Source organism: Emydura macquarii, unplaced genomic scaffold, assembly GCF_026122565.2.
Source record: "Emydura macquarii macquarii isolate MOO-44397 ecotype Brisbane River unplaced genomic scaffold, CSIRO-AGI_Emac_v2 contig_3345, whole genome shotgun sequence".
Lineage (NCBI taxonomy): Eukaryota > Metazoa > Chordata > Testudines > Chelidae > Emydura > Emydura macquarii.
The window spans coordinates 8,098,340-8,110,796 of record NW_027133482.1 but is presented as its reverse complement, the minus strand read 5'-3'; the positions used below and the strand labels follow the sequence as shown (position 1 = coordinate 8,110,796).

The 12,457-nt window shown below is 46.4% G+C and overlaps 1 protein-coding gene across 1 annotated transcript in view; it reads right to left on the bottom strand.

Annotated features, from left to right (window-relative positions):
• The window catches only part of LOC137143712 (dedicator of cytokinesis protein 2-like), a 229,933-nt gene that overhangs the window by 93,871 nt on the left and 123,605 nt on the right, over positions 1-12,457 (bottom strand). The window contains exon 26 of the mRNA XM_067533643.1: positions 355-482. Within this exon, the coding sequence (XP_067389744.1) occupies positions 355-482 (128 nt within the window). The remainder of the gene's footprint in view (positions 1-354; positions 483-12,457) is intronic.

Sequence of the window (12,457 nt, the reverse complement as noted above, 5' to 3'; positions counted from 1 at the left end):
CCTATGGTATTAGCCATCCGTCACTGCAGTGACCCACCAAATCATGATAGTTTGACTCAGCTCTAATTGCTGTGGTTTCATCTCTGAGGGCTTTAGGCACTCCATCTCATTTAATTGGAAAGTGCCTGGGACAGTTGACTAGTTAGACAAAAGCCCAGCAACCCCTGCTATGCCTCCTGCCCCTCTTTCCCCCTAGGTTTGTAAAGGGAGGGGGAATGCCAGCCACAGCCCTGATGCATGCCCCGACAAGGGAACTCTGTGCTCAGCCTAGTTCAAACCCATTTAACCATGTGATGCCAACACCATGGTTGGACAGGGTTGACCAGCTGGTGCTTAGGGTAATGGGGGTTTTACCTTCTGGGCTTTGTACAGCACCTCCAGGATATTGCTGAGAAGCTCAATGCAAGCCTCCTCCTCCTCGCCTTTCTCAATCAGCTCCTGGAGGATGGGGATTGCTGTATGCAGCAGCATCTCTCGACACGCTGTACAGACAGACAGATAGACAGAGATGTTAGTTGGGGGTAGGAAGTGGGCAAACACAGACACCTCTCAGTCTTGGGAAGGGAGTGGGACAGAGAGGTGTAGATATTCAGGCTCGGGTTGGAGCCCAGGCTCTGCGACCCTTCGCCCTTGTGGGGTCCCAGAGCCTGAGCCCAAACATCTACAGCCCAAGCCCCATGAGACCGAGTGTGACTCACTGTTCCCCATGTACACCCTTATAGTGTGATTTGTGTATCATTTGTGTTCACCCTTGTAGTGTAACTGTGTATTGCCTAATGCAAAGTATGTCTTGTCAGGTGTTTTTGGAATGCTCATGACATACTGAACATTATTGTTATGGTGGCATGTTTCCAGCAATGTCATGCATATGTACAGATAAGAAACACTGCTGTGTCATATCCCCAAATGTGTCTCTCACGTGGCTTGAATAGATGCAGACGAAGACAAAGCTGTGGTTCCACACCCCATAGAGGCATGCATACAGGAACAATGGACTGGCCTAAGCACCTTTGAGCACTTTGGCTCAAGTGGAAGAAATCATGCCCATTGCCGGACAGGGCGGATCACCTGACTCCAGGGGGTGGAGGAAACTTGTTAAAAGAAAGAGGCATCTTTGTCTCAGGGCTCTCCTTTGGAATCCATCTACACAGCAACATCAAGGACTGACAACTGACAACCGGGATGGTTGGGGGGGCTGCTTGCAAGAGGCATCACAGCCAGCTGTGGGTAAGCTAACATCACAGACTGAAAAGCTACTGAAATAGTAATCTCAGTTTAGCATGTGAGTTATCTTTTAGCTGATCGTGACCAACTCCCTGACTCATTATTAATCTCTTGATTTATATTAATCTGATTTATAATCACTTAAAATCTGTCTGTAGTCAATAAACTTATTTGTTTGTTTTATCTAAAACAGTGCATGTGGATTGAGTGTGTGTAAAGACTTTGCTTGAAGTGACTATCAATTTCCTTGATAAATTGATGGACAAGTGTAAATGAGCTTGCAGGGTGCAGTGTACAGCACTGAACCCTGTAAGACAGCAGTTCCTGGGGTTGCATCTGGGACTGGGGGTGTTTGCTGAGGGTCAATCTCATGAGCTGCAGGCCAGAAGCGCTCCTTCACTGGGCCAGGGACCAATTACTTGCAGGAGGCTGGGTGTGGGTCATTCACACAGCAAAGGGGGGTAAATCGGGGCCCAGGAGTGAGAATCTGTGGTGGCTCAGCCACACACCAGTCCAGATTGCAGGTGGGGAATATCACAAGATGTGTGGACATTCAGGCGTGGGTTGGAGCCCAGGATCTGCGACCCTTCACCCTCGTGGGGTCCCAGAGCCTGAGCCCAAACATCTACAGCCCAAGCCCCACAAGCCCAAGTCAGCTGACATGGGCCAGCCACGAGCATCTAATTGCACTGCAGACACACCCTGAGTCACAGAGAACCCACCACACCCTAGGGAAGTTATTCCAAGGGTTAATTCCCCTCAGTGTTAAAAATGGGCCCTTTATTTCTATTCTGAATTTATCTGGTGTCAGCTTCCATCCAATGGACCTTGTTCTGCATTTGTTTGCTAAATTGAAGAGCCCTTTGCTATCAGAAATCTTCTCCTCATCTAAATACTTACAGATCTTGATCAAATCACCTCTTATGCTACTCTTGAATAAACTAAATAGCCTGAGCGTCTTCAGTCTCTCATTAAGAGATGAGACTTCAAATCCAACCCTAATATTCTATGATTCTCATAGCTCTTTTCTGAGTCCCTTCCAGTGTGTCAACATCATCTTTTTTAAGGTGTGGGCACCAGAACTGGACACAGAACCACATAAATGGTCTCACCGCTGTAAGCCAGTGCTCTCAATGAGCAGTCTCTCGCCATCGATTGAAGAGCTGGAGGAAAAGACCTAATGAGCAGACACACCTGTGTTGCCAGTGTGATCAGTTCAGGCTGTTTTTAAATCTTGGAGGCAGGGTAATGAAATGCTGTCATCCTTCTGGTATGACTAGAGAGTAGCAGAACTATACTTAATATGTCCTAATTGAGGGGCCACTGTGAGGTGAACCTCACCTGCTAAGTGTGGGGTAGTGAGCCACTGCCACGTGAAAGCTGGACGGGCAGGAGTCAGGTTGAGTGTTCTAGATACCACTTCACCTTTCCTCTGCAGTAACTTGACTCAACTCAGAGTCTGTGCCTCTCCTCAGTGATCACTAAGCTGCAATCACTGGTAAGGTGGTCTAATGGCTGAGCCTTCGACCCTGTGAGGAGACAGTGTTTTGGTAAAAGACAATGAAGAGCAGGCAGCAGCTGGGGGAGGGGAAATCCCTACCAGGGAAATCACTCCTGCTGAAATCAGTAAGAACTGGACTCAGGGTTGGAGCCTCAGAGCGTGGCATTGCAGCTAAATGCAGCACACATGGAGATGCAGCAGCAGAGGTCCTCCTCTGCACAGCAAATCCTAGAGCTGTGGTTACTAAGACCTGAGCTACATGGTTGTGGAGCTGTAGGACTGGATTGGACTAGACAAAGGACACAGCAGAGCAGCGGTGGAGATGGCAGCAGTGAGAAGCAGCAGCAAGTGGCAGAGGCTTCACTAGCCCAGTCCCAGGGCCTGAAGATGAACTTGCCTGAATGAACCCCTTTGACCTTGGAACTCAGACAACAAACCGTGCATGCAGTACAGTGGGGAAAGGGGGAGTGGTGTATTAAATGGAAGGAGGTGAATCTCCCACTGGATCAATTGCTTTGCCTATTGACAAAAAAAACAAGAAACAACTGGCATCTGAAGTGGTGGCAATTCCATAAAAACATGAGGCAGAGAAGCTACCCGAGAAGGTCCTGGTTCGCTGGTCCAATCATGGTACCAGACATCAGAGGGAGGCCAAGATCAGCAGTCACGAGAGGGTTCTGGATGCTAAGGTGATGGAATTGGGGGCACAGGTTGTGTTCTCATCCATCCTCCCAGTTGAGGGTAAGGGCACAGACAGGGACATATGCATCCTGGAGACAAATGCATGCCAGGCAGTGTCAACGGGAGGGCTTCAGCTTCTTTGACCATAGGATGCTGTTCCAAAAAGAAGGTCTGCTGGGAAGAGATGGGTTCCACTTGACCAAGAAGGTGAAGAGCATCTGCACACATTGACTCACTAACCTAGTGAGGAGGGCTTTAAACTAGGTTCAATAGGGGCAGGTGACAAAAGCTTCCAGGTAAGTATAAAAAGGTGACCTTTACAGGGGTTAGATGTTGAGGGGGTCATGGAAAATTACAATAGGGTCAAAGGAGCAACAAGAAGGAAATCAGTGGGGGAATATGATCAACATTTTAGATGTTTGTAATGCAAGGAGGAAGAGCAGGAAGAACTGGAAGTATTGCACTGGAATGGGTTACCTAGGGAAGTGGTGGAATCTCCATCTTTAGAGGTTTTTAAGCTGCAGCTTGACAAAGCCCTGGCTGGAATGGTTTAGTTGGGGTTGGTCCTGCTTTGAGCAGGGGGTTGGACTAGATACCTCCTGAGGTCCCTTCCAACCCTCATCTGCTATGAGTCTATGATTCTATGTATTAGTACATAAGCTGAATTACGATTTAACTGACATCACAGAGACTTGGTGGGATAAGTCTAATGACTGAACTATTGGTACAAAGGGGCACAGCTTGTTCAGAAAGGACAGGCAGGCAAAAAGGGAAGAGGGGTTGCATTATACGTAAAGGATAGATACACTTGTTCGGAGGTCCAGAAGGATGTGGGAGACAGACCAGTTGAGAATCCCTGGGTAAAGATAAAAGATAAAAGGGTCTAAAATAGGGATGATAGGGTGGTCATAATAGGGGTCTAATATAGACCTCCAAATCAGGAGGAGGAGGTGGATAAGGTATTTTTAAAACAAACAACAGAAATATCAAAACACTGGAGCAGGTAGTAATGGACCTTAACTACCCAGACATCTGTGGGAATAGTAATATAGCAAAACACAAAATCTCCAATAAGTTCTTGGAATATCCTAGGAACAACTTTTTGTTCCAGAAAGTGGAGGAAGTAACCAGGGGGACAGCCATTTTAGACTTGATTCTGACCAACTGGAAGGAATTGGTAGTGAATCGGAAGATGGAAGACAATTTGGGTGACAGTGATCATGAAATCATAGATTTCATTATTCTAAGGAAAGGAAGAAGTGAGAGCAGCAGAATAAGGATAATGAACTTCAAAACAGCAGACTTACAAACTCAGAGAATTGGTAGGTAAATTTCCACAGGAAGAAAATCTAAGGGAGAAAGGAGTCAAGGAGAGCTGGCAGTTACTCAAAGAGACAATATTAAAGGCACAACTGCAAACTGTTCCCATGCAAAGGAAAGATAGGAAGAATAGTATGACACCAATAGGGCTCCAGCAGGAGCTCTTTAATGACCTGAAAATCAAAAAGGAATCTTACAAAAAGTGGAAACCTAGTCAAATTGACAAGAAGTACAAGAGATAAGCACAAATACGTAGGACAAAATCAGAAAGGTTAAGGCACAAATGAGTTACAGATGGCATGGGACATAAAAGACAATAAGAAGTTCTTTAAATATATTAGGAGCAAGAGAAAGATGAAGGAAAGTGTCGGTTCTCTATGTAGGGGGAAGGAAAGCTAGCAACTGATGACATCAAGAAAGGTGAAGTGATTAATGCCTATTTTGCTTCAGTCTTTACTAAAAAGGTTAATTATGACCTGATATTCAACACAATTCATATTGACAACCATGGTGGAGGAATGCAAGGCAAAATTGGGACAGAACAGGTTAAAGAATATTTAGAATATTAAGAATAAGTTAGATGTATTCAAGTCAGCAGGGTCTGATGAAATTCATCCTAGGATACTTAAAGAACTAGCTGAAGCAATCTCAGAGCCATTAGCAATTATCTCTGAGAGCTCCTGGCAGACGGGAGAGGTCCCAGAAGACTGGAGAAGGGAAAAAATAGTACATATCTTTAAAAATGGGAACAAGGAGGACCTGGGGAATTATAGACCAGTCAGCCTAACCTCAATATTTGGAAAGATACTGGAGCAAAATATTAAACAATCAATTTGTAAGCACATGGAGGATAGTAGGGTTATAAGTAAAGTTAAGATTCTGTCACGACTATTTTTAGTAACAATCAGGGACAGGTCATGGGCAATAAACAAAAATTAATGGAAGCTGTGATCTGTCCCTGACTGTTACTAAAATTACCCTAGAGAAGAGGGGAAAACGGTTGCTGGGGCTTGCAGCTGCTCCAGTCCTGCTGCTCCAGTGGGCTAGCCAGCCGATCAGCTCTCTGGTGGCAGCCTTGGGGGCTGGCCGGCCGATCAGCTGTTCCAGGGCAGCCCTGGGACTGACAGCTCCAGAAGTCATGGAAGTCACAGCAATAGTCAGCATGGATTTCTCATGGACAAATCATGCTAAACCAATTTCATTTCCTTCTTTGACAGGATTACTGATCTAGTGCATGGGGGGAAAGAGAAGACAGATACTTACCTTGTAACTGATGTTCTTCAAGATGTGTTGCTCATATCCATTCCATTCTAGGTGTGTGCGCACCTCCGTGCACAGTTACTGGAATTTTTTTCCCTTTAGCAGTACCTGTAGGTTCAGTTCCAGCACCCCTTGGAGTCCCACACACATGCTACAGTATAATAGGCGCCGCTGGCCCTACACCCCCTCAGTTCCTTCTTACCTTCAACTCTGACTGGGGGTGGGTAATGGAATGGACATGAGTAACACATCTCTAAGAACAACCGTTACAAGGTAAGTAACCGTCTTTTCTTCTTCAAGGGCTTACACATGTTGATTCAATTCTAGGTGACTCACAAGCAGTACCTTGGAGGTGGGCCCGGAGTTCACAGATGAACTGCCTGCAGCACCGCTCTGCCAAAGTCAGCATAATCCCATGCCTGTTGAACGATGGCATAGTGGGACGTGAAGGTATGCACCGAATGTTGGCTCTACAGATGTCCTGCACCGGTACCTGCTCCAGAAAAGCCACCGAGGGAGCTTGCGCTCTGATGGAGTGGGCTGTGACGACACTCGGTAGAGGCACCTTCACCCGCTTGTAACAAAACTTGATGCAGAACATTATCCAGGAGGAAATGCACTGGGCAGAGACAGGTAAGCCTTGCATCTTATCTGCCACTGCAACAAAAAGTTGCATAGTCTTCTGGAACGATTTAGTGCATTCAATGTAGAAAGCTAACACCTGCCTAATGTCAAGCGTGTGCCACCTCCGTTCTTCCTCCGAGCCATGGAGTTTGGGAAAGAACACTGGAAGAAATATATCCTGGTTACAATGAAATTGAGACACTACTTTGGGTAAGAAAGTGGGATGAGGCGGCAACTGGACCTTGTCCTTATAGAAGATTGTGTATGGAGGTTCTGAGGTGAGTGCCCTAATCCCAGAGACTCGTCTTGCTGAGGTAATCGCTACTAGAAAGGATACCTTCCAGGGTAGCAACAGCAACGAACAGGTAGCTAAAGGCTCAAAAAGGGGACCCGTGAGCTGAGACAGAACTAGGTTTAGATCCCAAGAGGGCGCGAGGTCTCGAACCTGAGGGTAGAGCCTCTCTATTCCTTACAGGAACCTGATGATCATGGAATGGGAAAAAAACGGTTTCCCATCTGCTGGAGGGTGAGAGGCTGAGATGACCACCAGGTAGACCTTCAATGAGGCAATAGCTAGTGATTGACGTTTAAGGTGCAATAAGTAATCCAGAACAGCCTGAATCGGGCACAACTTCATGGGACATTGCCCAGCAGGTGGACCATTTCCACTTGGCCTGGTACACAGCACAAGTGGCAGGCTTTCTACTGCCCAACGGAATTTGCTGAATCTGCAAAGAACAGGCCCATTCCTCTGGGTTCAGCTATGAAGTCTCCACGCTATCAGATGTAGGGGCTCTAAAGCTGGGTGCAGCAATCAACCCTGGTCCTGGGAGAGGAGATCGTGCCACCGGGGCAACTCCAGCGGGGGGGTGACTGACAGTTCCAGCAGCATGCTGGACCAATGCTGGCAGGGCCATGCCGGCACGACCAGGATAACATTCACTCTGTCCCTTTTGATTTTCAGTAAGACTCTATGCAGTAGCGGAATGGGCGGGAATGTGTACATCAGAACCACCTCTGTCCACCATAAGAAAAAGGCATCAGACAGCGACCCCTCCTCAAGGTCGCGGCGAGAACAGAACTGAAGACACTTCTTGTTCTGTCTGAATGCAAACAGGTCCACTTGGGGAGAACCCCACCTCTGGAAGATCATAGCGGCTACCCTCGAGTGGAGTGACCACTCATGGCATTGTTCTTGATGCCTGGAAGGTGAGAGGCTATAAGGTGAAAATCATGGCTCACTGCAAGGTTCCAAAGACATACTACCTCCTTGCAAAGGGGCAACGAGCGGGCCCCCCCCCCCCCGCCTGTTGATATGGTACATGGTAACAGTGTTGTCCATCAGAATCCACACTACCTTGCTGGAGATTAAAGGAAGGAACACCCTGAAATCCAGGTGTATCGCCTGTAGCTCCCTTACGTTTATGTGCATCTCTCACTCCTCCCGCGACGAAACCCCTTGAGTACTGTGGTTGGAGCTGATATGGGTCCCCCACCCCAAATCTGAAACATCCAACACCAGCGTGATCGAGGGGGCTAGTTCCTCAAAAGCCATACCCTGTAGCACTGAGCGAGAGCCCTGCCACCATCCCAGTGAGGACAGGATGGGGGGGGGAACTGTGACCACTCGGTCCAAGGAGTGCCTGCTCAGGGCATACACCGATGCCAGCCATGACTGCAACAGCCTGAGTCTTAGGCGTGCAAGCTGTTGTGATGGGGCACTCACGAAGGCGAGTAATAATGCCTAACATAGCTTTGAACGAGGCTGGGGCACAAATGCCCTGGCCTGCATGGAGTCCAGAACTGCCCCGATGAATTCTATCCACTGAACCGGTGTTAATGTTGATTTCTGTTAATTTATTAACAGACTCAGATGGCAACAGGTGGTATATACATGGACTAGGCTGTTTCGGACCTGAGACTGAGACCCACGCTTAATCAGCCAGTCATCCAGGTGCGGGTAAATCTGCATGCCCTGGCATTTTAGGTGCGCAGCCACCACCACCATGCACTTTGTAAACAGAAGAGGCAGAAGAGAGGCCAAAGGGTAACGCCATAAATTGGTAGTGGGAGTGGGCCACAACGAAGCGGAGAAATCATCTGTGGCCAGGAAAGATCGCAATATGAAAGTACCATGGCGCTCTGATGACCGCCTCCTCGGTGTTGGGGAGTGTGAGGACGGTGACTGGCGGTGCTACTCGCCCTACGGGTACTGCTAAAGGGAAAAAAATTCCAGTAACTATGCATGGAGGCGCGCACACACTTAGAATAGAAACAACACGAGCAAGCACTCGAAGGAGAATAGACATGATATATGTTGATTTTAGTAAGGTTTTTGACATGAGTTCTGAGTTTTGAGTTCTGCATGATAGTCTCATAACCAAACTAGGGACATGTGGTCTAGATTAAATTAGTATAAGGTGGGTGCACAACTGGTTGAGACTATACTCAAAGAGTAGTTCTCAATGGTTCGCTGTCAAATTGGGAGGGCTTATCTATTGGAGTCCTGAAGGGGTCAGTCCTGGATCCAGTACTAGTCAATATTTTCATTAATGACTTGGACAATGGAGTAGAGAGTATGCTTTTAGAATTTGCAGATGATACCAAGCTGGGAGGGGTTGCAAGAACTTTGGAGGATAGGTTTAAAATTAAAAATGACCTTGACACATTGGAGAATTGGTCTGAATTCAACAAGATGAAATTCAATAAAGATAAGTGCAAAGTTCATCAGTTAGGAAGGAAAAATCAAATGCACACTTACAGAGTGGGGAATAACTGTCTAGGTGGTAGTACTTCCAAAAAGGATCTGGGGGTTATAGCGAACCACAAACTGAACATGAGTTGTCAATGTGATGCCTCTGCAAAAAAATGCTAATATGATTCTGGGGTTTATTAACAGAACACGTGTATGTAAGACACACAAGGTAATTGTCTTTATGTGTCTTTATGGTGAGGCCCCAGCTGGAGTACTGTATGCAATTTGGGAACCACAATTTAAAAAGGATGTGGACAAATTGGAGACAGTCCAGACGAGAGCAACAGAAATGATATAAGATTTAGAAAACCTGACCTATGAAGAAAGGTTGAAAAAACTGGGCACATTTAGTCTTGAGAAAAGGAGACTGAGTAATGACCTGATAAGTCTTCCAATACAGTATGTTAAAGGCTGTTATAAAGAGGACGGTAATCAATTGTTCTCCATGTCCATGAAGGCAGGACAAGAAGTAATGGGCTTAATCTACAGCAAGGGAGATTTAGGTTAGACATTAGGAAAATCTTTCTAACTATCTGGATAGAAAAGCTCTGGAACAGGCTTCCAAGAAAGGTCGAGGAGTTCCCATAATGGAAAACTTTTAAAAACAAGTCTGACAAACAAGTCAGGGATGGTCTACGTCAGTGAGACTCCGACTGAGGCTAGTGAGCTGCAAGTGACACTTTAATGTGTCTCTTGCGGCTCTTTACAGCACATATTAAAACATTGTGATTTAATTATTAAACAATCTAATTTATTAACCACTCAGGATGCTTTTACTATTTTATTAACCAATTGTAATATAATTACAATAGTTAAAAGTTAAATGAATAATAATTGGTCAATCATTCTCCTGTGAGAATTATATATATATATATATATATAAATAGTAAATGAAAAATTGAATTCATACTACTGTGGCTCTTTTGGGTAATGGTGATTGCTAATTTGGCTCCTGAACTACAGAGGTCTGAGTATGATTGGTCTAAGTTTACTTGGTCCTGCCACAGTGTAGGGGGCTGGACTTGATGACTTCTCGAGGTCCCTTCCAGCCCTATCTGTCTATGATTCTCTGACAGGAGATGGATCACTTAGTAACAGCTCTGTTCTGTTCATTCCCTCTGAAGTGCCTGGGACTGACCACTGTCTGAAGACAGTATACTGGACTAGAGGTACCATTGGTCTGACCAGTGTAGCCATTCCTATGTTGTTAGATATTAGCAATGGGAACTCATTTCTTCATTATGGCTAAGGCTCAGCCCCTCAACTCACAGTGAGCCTTCATACTGTGCCAGTGGAGCTAGGACCCCTGGGCAGGCCTAGGACAGAGCTTGTACTGGAAAGAGCTGTGCTTGCTTTGTGTGCTTCCCCAACAGTCTCACAGAATGCCCTGTGCATTCAAACAAGCTACATGCAGCTCCTTGGCTGCCTAGAATGATTGACTCAGTAGCTCCCTCTCTGAGCCCTTGCTAGGAGATGTCCTTTCCTCCTCAAGGTCAGCTCTCATGGACAGACCAGAGGATAATCAATGGTATAGCCACACCCCCATATCGTCCCTCCATTGGCTTCAGGCAGGTCACACCCTCCCCATTTTGCTGGCTCCAGGAATGATCCTGCTTCTCCTCTGGTCTCAGGTGGGTTCTATTACATCTGTACCTTGCTGGCTCTGGGAAAGACAGACACAGACAAGGTCAGCTCCCAGACTACTGCACTGGCCAGCACAGTATGGGGAGGAGGTGAGCAGCCCTCAGTGGTGAAAGAACAGGTTCAGGACTATTTAGAAAAGCTGGATACACACAAGTCCTTGAGGCCAGATGCAAAGCATCTGAGGGTGTTGAGGGAACTGGCTGATGTGCTTGCAGAGCCATTGGCTATTATCTTTGAAAACTTGTAGCGATCATGGGAAGACCCAGATGTTTGGAAAAAGGCAAATATAGTGCCCATCTTTAAAAAAAGAAAGAAAGAGAATCAGGGGAACTACAGACCGGTCAGCCTCACCTCAGTCCCTGGAAAAATCATGAAGCATGTCCTCAAGGAATCCATTTTAAAAGCACTTGGAGGAGAGGAAGGTGATCAGGAACAGTCAGCATGGATTCACCAAGGGCAAGTCATGCTTGACCAACCTGATTGCTTTCTATGAAGAGGTGACTGCTAAAGTCAAGGTATATCACGTCCACCGCTTTCCCCACATCCACAGAGCCAAAGCTTTTGATACAGTCTCACATAGTATTCTTGCCAGCAAGTTAAAGAAGTATGGGTTGGATGAATGGACTATAAGGCAGATAGAAAGTTGACTAGATCCAGCTTAATGGGTAGTGATCGACAGCTTAATGTCTAGTTGGTAGCCAGTAACAAGTGGAGTGCCACAGGGGTCGGTCTTGAGACTGGTTTTGTTCTACACCTTCATTAATGATCTGGATGATGGGGTGCATTGCATCCTCAGCAAGTTCACTCATGATACTAAGCTGGGGGGAGTGGTAGATATGTTGGCAGGTAGGAATAGGATAGAGAGTGACCTAGACAAATTGGAGGATTGGGCCAAAATAAATCTGATGAGGTTCAACAAGGACAAGTGCAGAGTCCTGCACTTAGGACGGAAGAATCCCATGCACTGCTACAGACTGGGGACCGACGGGCTAGGCAGCAGTTCTGCAGAAAAGGACGTGGGGGTTACAGTGAACAAGAAGCTGGATATGAGTCAGCAGCGTGTCCTGGTTGCCAATAAGGCTAACGGCATATTGGGCTGCATTAGTAGGAGCATTGCCATGAGATTGAGGAAAGTGATTATTCCCCTCTTTTCAGCACTCCTGAGGCAACGTCTGGAGTACTCTGTACAATTTTGGGCTCCCTACTACAGGAAAAATGTGGACAAATTGGACAGAGTCCAGTGGAGGGCAACAAAAATGAGTAGAGGGCTGGAGCACATGACTTATGAGGAAAGACTGAGAGAACTGGGCTTATTTAGTCTGCAGAACAGAAGAGTGAGGGGGGATTTGATAGCAGGTTTCAACTATCTAAAGGAGGGGTTTGACGGAGGAAGGTGCTCGTCTGTTCTCAATGATGGCAGATGACAGAACAAGGGAGCAATGGTCTCA